Source organism: Pezoporus flaviventris, unplaced genomic scaffold, assembly GCF_033815535.1.
Source record: "Pezoporus flaviventris isolate CSIRO_AGI_PZ_B2104156 unplaced genomic scaffold, CSIRO_AGI_Pfla_v1 ptg000031l, whole genome shotgun sequence".
In the NCBI taxonomy this organism is placed as follows: Eukaryota; Metazoa; Chordata; class Aves; order Psittaciformes; family Psittacidae; genus Pezoporus; species Pezoporus flaviventris.
This window is the reverse complement of record NW_026892579.1, coordinates 44,470,525-44,484,131: the sequence shown is the minus strand read 5'-3', so window position 1 is coordinate 44,484,131 and position 13,607 is coordinate 44,470,525. Positions and strand designations below refer to the sequence as shown.

Below are 13,607 nucleotides of genomic sequence, written 5' to 3'. Positions count from 1 at the left end.
TGTTTTCTTGACCCTACTTATTGAACATACAATATGTAAGGCCTTTTAGATGCTATAAAGGTGTCATCACTTTGCCTGAGAAGGAACAATTTTCTTAGCCAAAATTGCTGTCTGCTTTAACTTTATAAAACAGAGCTGGTCCTGGAACAGAAGATACAGAGAGAGATGGTTCTAGGACTGTTTACCCTACTCACTGCAGGTGCTATATAAACATATTAGCATTCACCAAAGATCAAAATAAAAAGATACTGGAGGAGGTTTTACCCATCTTGGAGCAATTATATGGCCACTGAGCAGGATCAAGTTAGAACTATGGGCAAAAATGAAGTTGTGTTTGCTAGCATCTGTCTGGTGTTCCCCAGTATGACTGACAAGGGAGCGTCATTTGTCATTTCTGGTTAATTTAAGGACATAGTGCTGAGCTCTCCAGGAAAAAGGATCCTCTAAGCCCTTGAAATGTTCCATTACTATAAAAGGTCTAATTGGCATTAGCTCGCTATGGCATAGAGAATTCTGTTTGAAACAACAATTCTGAGTTTGTTGGAAATATATGTCAAATAGACTCTTCTCTGGTCTTGAGTCCTACATGTAGCATGGTTTGTACCTGCTTCCTGTGTTTAAGAGGATTGGCAGCCATAGCCTGTTTATGCTGCAATCACAGCTTGGGACTTGAGCATCTCAAGCCATCCTGTTTGCTCCTGTGTGGTCTTTTCCTAGCATGAGTCAACTGATTTCTGGTACTTGGGCAGGTGAACAGGGTAGGCTGATGGGTAGCTGAGGTGCCTCGTCCCCACCCCGACTTGGCTTGTAGCTTTTCTTGTGAATAGCTGTGTATGGGTTTTTTGTTTGGTTTGTTTGTTGTTGTGGTTTTGGTGGGATTTTGTTGCTGGTTTTGTTTTTTGGGTTTTTTTTTGGGTGGGGTGGGGCTGGGGTTAGTGGTTGTTTTGTGAGGCTTTGTTTGTTTGTTTAAGTGTGGGTTTGTTGGTTTTTGGGTGTTCGGGTTTTTGGTTTTTGTTAGATAGGGATTGAATTTTCCTCTTTCCAGGATTGTAGAGGGGATTTTCTTGTTTTCTTTTATTCCCATGAAGGTGCTCAGACTGGGGGAGCTAATTTAGTATTTTTTTGACTGTGTTCCAAAATCCCATTTCCATGACTAGCTGTTGTAGGTAGCATTGCCAGCTAATTAGACAGTTACTACTGGAATGCTAATTTCAGGTCTGGCTTTTCTCCTGGAAGTATTGCCAGTTTAAAAGTTAAAAACAACAGTAAAGCCTCCTGGAATAGGACTGTCACAACACTGAGCTTTTATAAAGCAATCTGGGAAGTAACAGATTTCTCATTGAATGTTACCTTTAATCCACTACTCACTAGCCTTTCAATATGTCCAATGCAGGACCAATGAGTGCAGAATGCTTTGGGAACCTTTTGCGTATAACACTGAGTGCAGAATACTTTGAGGACAAATACTTATTCTTCTCTGTTGTTGGTAAGTTGATACAGAAGAACTTGAGGAGGGATTTGCACATGATGAAATGTTTAAAGTTCTCTGAGATACTCTTCTACTGGAATTCCCTGGCTTATTCTAAGCCCGTAGAGTTTAGTAGGTTTGTCCTCATTGTTAAGTAAAGCCAAAGGCTACCTTTATTTCTGTAGAACATATCCTGTAGACTTGTGTGATAACTTAGCAATATCAAGTCTAATCATGGTGATCTTTGGCCTCATGGTAGTTTCTAGGTGTTTATGATGGTGGATTTCCATTCTGGTAAAAATGTTTCCCAGTAACAGAACATACTGTTCTGAAAACTTGTTATTTGAAGATGGGACTACACTACTGATTTTGCATTAGTGACTTTCCACCTTTTTTGCTTACAGCTAAGGGACTTGGAGGTGTTTAAATTCTTACTGAATTCTATGAAAAATAAGCTGGGCCCTCTGGCTATGGCCTCAGTAGTCAACAAGTGGTGCAATTGAATGGAAAGCACCATGCAGAGCCCTGGAAGGACAGAGTGAGAACTTCTGGGATACATAAGTCTCAGATGTAAGATTATATGCAGAAAATGTAAACTCGGCCTTGAACTGTGTTTCCTTGCTAGTTAGCTGTCTAACTAGATTTAGCCAATAGCATTCAGTCACACCCATCTTTCTAGAATGTTAAGCTTGTGTAAAAACATACTTAATAGTGTCTTTCTTCAGGCATTCATATACAAAGAAAGACACTCTGGGATATGAGGAGCTTGGAAGTAGAAAATAACTGTCTTGGGAAGAAAAAAAAAGGCAAAATAACTAAACCAAAACCAAAAAAATGTCCAAAACCATCAATGTAGCTTTGTAACCTAAGAAAAATTCAAGCTAAGCTTTGGTGTTTTTGTCACACTGGTAAGACCCCTGAAGAGAATTCGTTGGCCAGGCATGCACCAAGAGAAACACAGGCCTGTGCCAGCCATAGATCAAACTCCTGATGCTGCTAGTCTGTCATCATGTGCCAATCCTGACAACTTTGGCACTGATGACCTAGGTTTTTTTTTCACTTAGGATTTTATATCTTACTTTGTTGGTGACATTCTCTCCCTGCCCCCCTGCATCTTTTGTTGCAACTCTTTTACCACTTTGCAATTCTTCTATGTCTGAACCCAGGATATACAGCTGGGCCATATTGGAGCAGAGTCAACTGAACCATGGGGCCAGGGCAGGTAGCTCAAGGAGTTAGCAGAGCAGAAGTTATACTCATTAATATGGTTCTTGACTAATTGCCCATAGATCAATCTGGCATAGCCTGGGAGCTCAATGAGGCCATGGCATCACAGTGTGGCTATACAGTAACTTACAGCAACTGGAGTTACATCGAATTTCATGCTTCTGCACTGAGCTGCCATTCTCGCTTAGAAGTAAGTCTATTATAAGTGTTTTGATTGCAGTGCTGTTATGTGTGATTTATGTGAAGCAGTACCAAATTATTGATAGATATTGAGGTGTGGAATGTCTTGAGCATCTGTTAGCAGAAAAAATGTTTAACTCTCAAATATATCCAGAGGTCCTAGAATATTCTATGGTATTGACATTTGAATGGCCTACACATGAACACATAAAGAAGCATATCACATATGCCCTTGAAGAGCAAATCTTTCCTTTTGGATAAGAATAGGGAATTCTGTCTGGCAGCTGTGTTGTACTCTGCCCAAGTGTTTAGTGCCTGAGACACACCAGAGTAAAAAAAAAAAAACAAAACCTTAAAAGCTTTGGCTGCTTTAATTTCTCACTCCTACTGTATCATAAAACTATGCTTTAGGGAGAGTTTTTTTGTCCAGTTCTGGGGCTATATGAAAGGCTGACTACTCCCCAGAGTATTTATGTTGCTATTTAGCTATGCAGCTACATGCACGTAGCCTATGTAGTTAATCAAGTAGAAAGTAATAAGGCTTCAATATGGAGTTGCTCTTCTGTGCAGAGCCTGGTGGATGGATTTTGTAATGTACTGTTAGGTCACCAGGATAGATGGTCCCTAATTAGAGAAAACCAGTCTAACAAGAAAATGTTCTCCCTGTGCATGCAGGAAGATATGTTCATAATAACTGTAGAAATTAAAGCATCTCATGCTGCTGATATGAAAAATGCTACAACTCATGTGAAAAGTGCAAGTTGCTCTTATGGTCCATGGAGGTCGAGAGAGCTAATATGTGAAAGTAACTACATGGAGGTAAGTACTGGAAGTACTGATAGGAAGATACTTAAAAGTAAGGTAAGAAGGTAAGTACTGGAAGACGCTCTCTTTGAAGCTGATTAGATATTAGGAATGTGTATTGGAAGCAGAAATTGAGTGCTCAACCATGAATAGCTCACTAGTGAATGCACAGCATGTATCTTGAGTTTAGTGATGCATTCATATTATGCTTATTTAGCCCACCTGTAAATATTAATAACCAATTAAGTTGTGAAATTTTATTCAAAATGTTAAGCTAACTTGCTGTATGTTGCCTCAACAAATCTCATTTGCGATAACAGAAATGTTTACTTTCTGATGGAAATTTTCCTGCTGAATTTGCTGAGGAGAAATGCAGAGAGGGAGCAAAGGACTCCTTGGAAGAGTACACGGGAGTCAAAAATAAATTTCTGGCCTTAAGTGAAAGTAGAAATGGGAAGACAGGCGAAAAATAAAAACAAGCTGAAACCAAAGGGATTATAGAAAATACACCATGCATGATGACATCTTGTGCCATAATCTTTTACTTGGCAGGAGGAAACCTTCTTCTAGGAAATGCTAGTTTCTCTTGGAAAAGACTTGTTTCCTTGTCTTCAATGTCTTTACAAGTACCATCAGCAGACCCCTTACAGAAGCTCTTTCCCTTCAGGTTTCTGTCAGGAGGGAGGTTCCACAGATTGTAAAGGCCATCATCCAAGATGAACCTGAGGACTGGTATCTTGGCTTTCTGGAGGTAAAACCACAGTATTTTTTTCCTAGTAAAAGCTAATGATACTTCAGGTACAATCATCTTTCTATTCTACATCCACACAGTAAAAATGTCCTTTTGGAAAGCATTTAAGTAGGAAGAGCAGAACTTCTGTACCAAGTGATTTTAGTATAGAGATTTTGATGTGTTAGAAATAGCTGTAGGCCATGTCTCCAGTGAGGAAATGGAAACAAGTCTTTCTCAAAAAGCCTAGAAATAAAGTCTTCCCAAGACAAAAGACTGCAACAAAAACTGTCTTTAAGACCCCATGGCGCAGGAGTGAACCGTGGATAGGATTTTTTCTTCTTGGACCTTGTATTTGCAATGCAGTTAATCTTTATGCTCTTAATATTGAAAATTTTCTGGGGGAAATGGGGGAGGGAAGCTAGAGGGGTATCCCACTAACTATTTAGAATGAGGCAACAAAATTGCTGGGGAGTTCAATACAATAAATCATTCAACATAGTAAATCTGTTACTTCAAACAGCATGTTTAAACTGTTGATGAATTTCTCTGGCTAGGCAAAAGCAGGAGAAGCCTCAATATGGCAAATAGTTTTTCATCAGCCAGAAGAAAAAACGGCTCTGCTTGTGAGTGATGCTTGGAGTGCAGGTTATGGACTCAACACCACAGATGCCCGGGTTGTGCTGCGAATACCATATACTGCTGCACAAATTCAGCTGGTCAAGGTTGGTATGCTCATTCCAGCCCAGCAAGCTGCCAGGCTGTGAGGTCTAAACAGATCTCTTCCTACAGGATCATGGAATTACCTTCTCTGCAGTGAGAGCAAGTATATTTTACAAACGGCAATGGATGATCCTGATGGTGGATACTGCTGTGGCGTGTCCTGTAGGTGAGAAATGCAGTACTTCAATATGTAAATGCACAGGAACTGACTTACAACTATAGTAATGAGCTTACAGATTTCATATCTTGTCCCTAAGATGGTGTGGACTACATCAACAAAACAATCATCTGGACTGTTCCAAAATATATTCAACCAGTCTCTGCTGGAGAAACTAGCTTTAAGGATGTGCTTGTTGAAGCTGGTGTGGATCTACACAAACTCTCTGCCAAAGAAATGGCTTCCAGGAAATATGTGTTATTGAATGACTTAAATGCAATTATGATGAGGATACCAATAGGTGCAGAAGGTGGCTCTTACAAGGTTAGTGACTTATGTTAGGTGCCAGACAACAGACTTTCTGTGGGTTGTTTATCTTTTTTTGGGGGGTGATGGCCTGAGACTTAAACATTTAAATCTAGTTGCTTGGAGTGAACTGAATCCTGGGCAAATGCAGTAAGAAATGAACTGCAAAGGAAGTTGCAGGAGGAGCTCTTTCACTACTGAAATGGTCCCCTGCTGCTTTGAAACTTGGGGATGGGAGATAATTTTGCAGACAGTGTTACAAATATTCCGAGATAATCTAAACTTGTAGAGATATAGCAAGTGCCACTTAGGAGTTTGTCATCTCTGAGCTGAGAGAGCACAATTGTTTGGATCTGTAGCTCTAGCTGACCTTGAGATGCTACAATACAACTTTAATGTGAAATTATGTTATACTAAAGGGTCTTGATTTGAAATTCTAGACTTCTGTGAGCAGTGGACAGCATGGGACAAAATACGCTATCAACCTGTTCTTGGAACATCAGTGGGAAGATAACAAATGGGGACTAACTAAATATATTATCATCAAGGAAATAGAAACGCCATTTGAACAAGTGGAACTTGCTATAAGCAACAGTAAGTAGCCTAACAATTTACTGAAGTCTCTGGCACTGTTAAGACTTTAATGTTATTGCATTCCTTTTCAGATTCAAATCTGAGTTTGAGGCTAATGAATGTTACAGTGGGAACATTCCTCCCAGATGTGAAGCTTGTGAAGTTAACCATTGAGGGGACAACTGTTGCCTTACCTGAAGCTGTTCAGCATGGTTATCTAACGTATGAGATCAGATATGCTAATGGAAGCAAAGCCTACATAATACAAGTCTCATTTGATGCACCAAGCATTAGGAAAGAGGTGCGTACCAGGACACTGCAGCATACTATGGTATAGAAGCAATGATATTACCTGGTGATTTTAATTTCTAAATATGATTTTCCTAGTACATGGGAGCAGATATGAGAGCATACACCCTGAATGTTACACTTGCATTCATAATTCATCCAACAAGTGAGACCTTCACTGTCCCAGTCATAACAGTGTCAGCTGTTAAAGATGCAGGTAAACTAGTGGAACTTGGGCAAAATGGTACCAGCCTGGTTATGGACTTTGCTATTAACTGGGCTAATTTCAGCCAGGGATACTGTCAATCCTAAATAGCCCTATTAAACTCTGACAGCAGAAAGCACACTGATTGACTTTTAACTGTATTGCAGTGCTACCCAGTGCGAGAGGATTTTGTGATGGGAGGAACCTTCATCTCGTTATCACTCATGGGAATGTGGACCAAAACTGGCTCCCCTTCATCTCGGACAGGCACCTGACCCCAGAGTCTGTGAAGAAGTACAGCTACAGCCTGAGAGACAATGGCACTCACTTGGCAATCTCTGTCCCTTTCCTTTCTTCCCACGTGAACTATGAAGTAAGGATGCCAGCATATAGCAATTAAAAAGCGTGCTCTGTCTGTGAAATATGAACATGATACACTATGTCCTTGAAAGTGAAATAAAACTTCCCTTTGAGATAGGCTTCAAAGGGTTAATGGAGGACTCTCCTACCCTTGGAAGAACACTTTAATTTTCCTTTGTTAATGTTGGCAGAAGTAGGCAGGGAAAACAAACATTCTGCAAGCATTTTAAGGCTGAGCTATCTTTTAATGACAACTGTACATACAGTGGGGTTCCTATTGCACTCTATTGTGAAATGACTGAAAAAAGCTCATTGTGTGAGCTTCTAGATTAAAAAAATCTCCTGTGGATTTGACTGGGATCAAGCACCATTACCTTTGTCTTGTGGTAACCTTCTCTCCTAGTTTCTGAATACATTAGTTGAACAATGTGTTTTTATTACCTTGTTTAACCTGTGATTGTCATCTCCAGGATTTTCATGCCTCTGGAATAAAGGCTTCACTCCACCTAACCTTGAAGGATGGCCTCACCTTGGCTAATAAGAGGGAATTCTCAGTTTCCTGCAGCTTTTCACCTTCCCAGCTAATACGTAATAATATGTTGGGGATTAGCTGTTAATGCTCTTTGAGCTGCATAACTAAGTTGCACAAACCTGGGAAGTCTGAAATGTTTCTAGAGTTTATACTTGTGTGATATTCTATTTGGCTCTCAGATTTCCTATAAAATAATATACTAAAAAGCAAGTTAAATTACAGGTTGGAATGACTATCCTGTCTAGTACAGTAGGTGGGAAATTCTACTTCACCTCACAATTCCAAGATCATGGTCCTTTTTAAAGGATTCTTGTAGTTGGTTTGGATGTTGAATGGTTGGGTTTTTTTTTGTTGGGGGGAGGGGGAGGATCAGCACATAAATTAACCACGCTAAAGTTACTCATGGGTATTGAATATATAGAGTATCTCAGCTAGAAAAGTCCTTTTGGGACAGGGTGATAGCTCCTAGGAGGAGAAAGAGAAGTGAAATCACCAGTTTCACTTGTGCTGCACACTCTACTAGCAGTTAGTCTGAAGATTGGGTGTTAATACTGAAGACAGTCTTGCTCAAAACGTGTGATGTGCCAATAACCTTGCTAGCAAATCCATGCAGAATCTCTTCATTGTGCTAGGCCATAAAACATAGGAATGTGAGTCCTGATTTGTATGAAAATATTATTTTTCTCTTTCAGAGTGCCTACCCAATGGTACTGTGGTTATTACTGCAGTAAAATTGGTGGGAGCTGCAGACCTGGACACCAGCCTGTTTGTTTTGAGGGATAGACAGTGCAAACCCAGTCTAGTGACAGAGAGGACTGCAACCTTCAAGTTCAATGTGAACACTTGTGGGACAAGTAGAAAGGTAAGGGTTAGTCATGTGAAGCTTACTGTGTGTTGGGGTAGGGTTATTACTAGAATGGCAGAGGTTCACAGGTAAACATAAACTGCAAGAAGATCGCAGCTGACTTTGTTAACTACTACATCTACACTCGTTTTCTGAGGCTATTAAATTCAGTTGGACAGAAGTTCTTATTTGGCTGGTAACTTATTTTCAAGGTGAGAGGTGTTTTCTGAAATTAGCCTTCAGTACGATACTTCTGAAATGCTTAGTAATGGACTTGAATGTGAGTTTATGCAGTTGAGAGATACTCATATGCCTTCCAGAAGCTGGCTATGTGTTGTTAATGAATACCTGGGCCAAGACTAGAGTGGGTCCTGTTCCTGCCTTTTCAGTACTGCACAGATGGGAAACAGAAAAATAATGGGTTATGCTCAAATTTGGTTCACCACAACTGCAGCTTGCTCCTGCAACTGTTACATCTCATGCTGTACATTGATTCTGTCAACAGAAACAATTGAGCTTTTTCTTAGGCCCAGTGCACTTCCTTTCTGGGGTGTTATGTCATATGCAAGTTACTGTTAGCTAATAAACTGTTTCTTCTTGACTATGGCATAGTTGTCAGCTTTAGCTCAGTAGGCATATGGCTGTTAGCCAGCAATTTCTGGCCATTCCAATGTGTACTCTGCTCAGTGCAGTCTGCCATTCAAGAGAAGGGATGTGAATGTTGTGTCAAAACCAAAGTAAACTCTAATATAACTGTCCTGTTTGTAATGATGTGTCTTTCAGTTCAATAGCACAACTATGATGTATGAAAATGATGTACTCTACTTCAGACCCGGCAGTGATACACCAGTATACCGGTAAGTCTCATTCCCTAGAAAAAGGTTTCTTGAGGTATTTTACTTTCTAAAAATTTCATGCTAAACCTCTTCCCTCAGGCTGAAATTTGTATGCTGGTATGCAATCAAGCAGGCTGTTGATGTCCAATATGAATCTAAGAAGAACCCACCACCCAGTATTAAGCCAGGGTTTGGCTCTCTTGCTCTTTCACTGAAGCTTTTTAAAGGTAACATTAGACTCCATAGAATCACTGAATAGTTGAAGTTGGAAGGGTTCTCAAAGTGGTTTTTGTCTGCGTACTCTGCTCAAGCAGGGCTACCTAGAATAGATGGCCTAGGACCTTGTCCACGTGACTTTTGACTATCTCCAAGGATGAAGAGGAAACCCCTCTAAGGTCTCCAACAGGCTTTTCCATTCCAGAATGCAAAATAAATGGCCAAGTACCTGTAGTGGAACAGATGTAGCATTACTGATGTGTGGTTTCCCTGCCTGGTCTAGGCATGCTAAAAGTTGTAGAGTGGATGTAATGTGAGCTTCTCTCCTATCAGCTCCTTAAGTGTTGATGAGCAGAGAGCACTGACTGAAATAATTTTGTCAGAGAAGGAAACTACATCAATACTGCTGTAAAATGGTAACTATGGGAGTAGTAGAACAGGCTGAAGTATGAACCAAACCCTCACCAGGATCTGGGGTGACCCTAATGAAAATTTCTACTCCTCTCCCCCCACCACTCCATACCTTCAAAGAGGTGCTTTTGAAGGAGCATCTTATTCCAATGGGTTTTTGCAGAAGGAGGAGTGTCTCATTTCTGTATCCTCAGAGCCAAGGAATGCAGTTTAGATCTTTGCTTTCATTGATGTTTGTCTTTCTGCTACCCTATCCCCATCTGTTGACATTCATGCGCTCTCCCACATTTTGGTGTTACTGTGCCAGAGAAAATGGTGGTGGAAAGTGAAGCAGAAAGCTTGTGAATACATTTTCTGTAAAAAGGCAACTCTAACATCAATACTCTCTTCTAGAGAAATCCTACACAGAGCCCTACCAGGAGCTGGAATATCCTGTGGTAAAATACCTGAGGGAGGCACTGTATTTTGAAGTTGAACTGCTCCAGCCTAAAGATTTGAGACTAGAACTAAACCTGGATGACTGTTGGGCTACAAACTCCCAAAGCCAGGACAGTCTTCCGCAGTGGCCTATGCTTATAAATGGGTAAGGAGGGCTTTCCCCCTGTGTTTGGCAGCTGTTCAGCACAAGACCCCTTACCTTAGGTGGGGGAAGGAAAAGGAAAGAGGACTCAAGTCAGCTTGAATGTGTTGTTTCATCCTGATGATCGGCCGCTGCTAGGCGGAGGAGTGCATGTCAGCATCGGCACAGGGATTATGCTTTCTGATGGCAGCAGTCACTGGGGTGCACAGGAGTGGGTCTAAAGGCCATATGGAAAGAACAAGAAGTAACCCTTACTGTGGCCAAAAGCAGGCATCATAAATAAGAGAGGCTCTATCTTTATTCCTGTTACCTGACGGAAATTAAGAGAGAAGCTGCTCTATTTTGCTTCCTTTCTTTCTTTGAAAATCTGGTTCAAGTGATGAAAGTTTGTATTAAATACACTTTCTTTCACATTCCCTAAAAGGTGTGAAAACAGTGGAGACTCCTACAAAGCTGTCTTACACAAAGTTAATTATAGCCTCAGAGTAAAATTTCCTCAGCACCTGAAGAGATTTGAAGTGAGGATGTTCACCTTTGTACTAGGCACAACTCTGTTACAAGAGCAGGTAAGGCATCTCTTTCACATGCTGTCAGCAGTCTTGATATGTGAACCTGGAGCGGTTATTGCAGGAAACGCTGTGTAAAGTCTCAGCTGGGCAGGTGCTCTCTGGGGCTGTTAGCTACCTCCTTGAAGGCATAATACTGTAATAGTAGTAAATAAAGACTAGCCACTGAAGACTGCTCAGTTCATCTCCTTTAGAGTCTGTACGTGTATCAGATGCTTGCCAAATAAGACTCCCCTACACATAATATATTCTTGCCTTGTAGCTGTATTTCCACTGCAGTGTGATGATCTGCAGCACTATGCAGCAGCCTTCAGGCTCCCTTTGTCCAAGGAGATGCAATCCTGGGAAACACAGACTTGGTAAGAAAACTGGCGCTTCTCAAGTCACTCGAGTCTTTGCTCAGCAGTATGGCACATACAATCGTGAGCCTTGCCAGGTGACTGAATTCTAGCATGAGCTGTACAGAAAACTAAAAGCTGAAATGTCTTGCTAGACCGCAGTGCAGAACCACATCAGCGTGGGAAAGTGTCATCCGGACCAGTGCTTATCAGGAAAGAAAACAATTAGCAAAGGTTAGTGTTAGTCTTAAACTATGCTACTGAAATACCAAGCATCTGCTGTTGTAACATAATGTAGTTCTGTATGCCTCCCTTCTCCCTGCAGGTGAAGACACTGACTTCTTGACAGAGACTCAACAAGAACTATTTACTTTTATGAAGCTGCAGTTGTGTGGCTAAAGCGTGCATAGCCTGCCCAGGCTTATAAGTAAAGACATCTTGAAAGTATCTACTAGGAAAATATATTGATACCCTTTACTCAGAAAAGGGCCCGCTAACAAGTATGGATATATATTTTTGTCTTTAACTTAAATTAATCTTGCTCTCTTGTGCTCCTCTACAGTGTCAAATTCTTAGTCTTTTGTGTGACTTGCATCTGACCTAGTCTGCTCAGCTAACATGTCTAGAACTTGTCTAATCAGTTTGTAGTTGGAAGCATCTGGTTTGGGGTAGGGGGAGAAAGGTGGCAACAGGTAGGAAGTCAACAGTAAATCACTCTGAGCTTTTTTAAAGCTTCAGTATGAATAAAGGATTGCAGGGAGCTTAATGTCAATAAGCGAAAATGTGTTTTGAAGCAAATTGGGGCTGAACATAGTTGATCCTATAGCAGTTATTGACAGAAAAGCTGTAAACTGTGGATCTTTTAGGAGTGTTGTGGCTGCGCAATGTCAAGTTACCTTCCCTAGGTGGGGAGAAAATGCTCACAGGTAGCATCAGCAACTACATAGGACAAGTAAGCTGTCAGCCTGAACTAAAAAATAAAAAAATCCTTGTAGTGAAGACTTGTAGTAGTAGTAATGATAATACATGGACTCTGTCCATGAAGTGTTAAAGATTCTTGGTTACTAGAAAACATGATGCTCAGGAGCTCCAGTCAGATTATCCTGTGTTGGTGTGAGGTTTTTTGGGTTTTGTTTTGGTTTGGTATTTTTCTTTCTTATAGGAGGAATATTTCTTGGTTACTTTTTTTTGCATCTGAACAGTGATGTAAAAACAGCTCAGATTCAATATTGTATTTTCCTGTTCTAAGGAAAGCTATTGCTTAGCATGAATCGCTATCTCTTAGGGCTAAAGATACAATAATGGATGTCTGCTTTTTAACTTTATATTAAATAGAATTTCTGTGAAGGCTAATTTGAGCAAGAAATAGATTTGTCAATCTATTTGCACTGTGAAGAAGTACGGTGTCTAAAAAGATTGTAGCTCTGTTGCTACAATACCTGTACAGAGATATATGCTATAATTACAAGCTCACGTTAGTGAGTCTTGTCTGTGTTCTGATTGCCTGTTAAGCGTATCTGTAGTAGGTGTCTTACTGCCATTTCTGGGAAAATCCGTGTGAGCTTCATGATGAGGAACACGTCAAGTCATTAGCTGTGCATCAAATCTGTTTTCCAATAGAGGGAGGCTACCATGCTAAAGGAGTCATATTCTGTTATTCCTGTGATAGGTGAAGACTAAAGCCATGGAGATATTGAGGAATGAGATGTAAATATGTTAGCATGGGAATAAAGGGGAAATGCAGAACATAAGCCTGACAGCAGACTTGACAAGTCAGTGATTTGTGCTTAGTGCTTTCCCCTACATTAACCCTGTGGGTTAAGTACTTACTATTCCTCAGCCTGCAGGAGCAATCTATTGAGCAATCAGACACATATATTATGCTGCCAGGGTTTTGGACCGAAGAGAACACAAGTATGGGCACTCAAAGTGGTATGGTGAGTTTACTGTTTATCTTGCATCATGCTGACAGTCTCCCAAGAAATGTTATGCACTGTTATGCAGTGTTTTCTCCAGATGGGTGAGTAGCAATCATCATCTGTTGTAACAGCACTCTACCAGCAAAGCATAGGCTGTCTTGGGTAGCCTGTGCTGCCTTTTCCCCTGTTAGAGTTGTCTGGGGGAAAACCTAGCAACTAGGGACTGCTGTGAGATCCAAGCATGAGGCTGGGCAGCCTATTTCAGTACTGTTAACACAGTTTTGATTGTGGCTTCCTGGGTTTCCAATTCCTCTCTTCCAACCAAGATTAGAGGACAGCATCAC

General features: G+C 40.8%; 1 protein-coding gene across 1 annotated transcript; it reads left to right on the top strand.

Moving 5' to 3' along the window:
• The first annotated feature begins 1,392 nt into the window (after positions 1–1,392).
• LOC133273459 (zona pellucida sperm-binding protein 2-like) lies at positions 1,393–11,580 on the top strand. The gene is made up of 19 exons (XM_061461818.1): positions 1,393–1,486; positions 2,758–2,885; positions 3,551–3,694; positions 4,347–4,430; positions 4,967–5,134; positions 5,202–5,298; positions 5,390–5,613; positions 6,036–6,189; positions 6,261–6,469; positions 6,556–6,673; positions 6,829–7,034; positions 7,492–7,609; positions 8,246–8,415; positions 9,181–9,254; positions 9,333–9,460; positions 10,254–10,443; positions 10,865–11,006; positions 11,269–11,365; positions 11,500–11,580. The coding sequence occupies exons 1-19, from the start codon at positions 1,399–1,401 to the stop codon at positions 11,571–11,573; spliced, it is 2,613 nt and encodes an 870-aa protein (XP_061317802.1). The 5' UTR covers positions 1,393–1,398; the 3' UTR covers positions 11,574–11,580.
• The last annotated feature ends 2,027 nt before the right edge of the window (positions 11,581–13,607 follow it).

Bases quoted from the DNA above. Each gene is read 5' to 3' on its own strand.
- LOC133273459 (XM_061461818.1), top strand. From the start codon at position 1,399: ATGAGTGCAGAATGCTTTGGGAACCTTTTGCGTATAACACTGAGTGCA. The intron at 3,695-4,346 runs GTAAGTACTGGA...CTTTCCCTTCAG, and splicing joins GTGAAAGTAACTACATGGAG to GTTTCTGTCAGGAGGGAGGT. The intron at 7,610-8,245 runs GTAATAATATGT...TTTCTCTTTCAG, and splicing joins TTCACCTTCCCAGCTAATAC to AGTGCCTACCCAATGGTACT.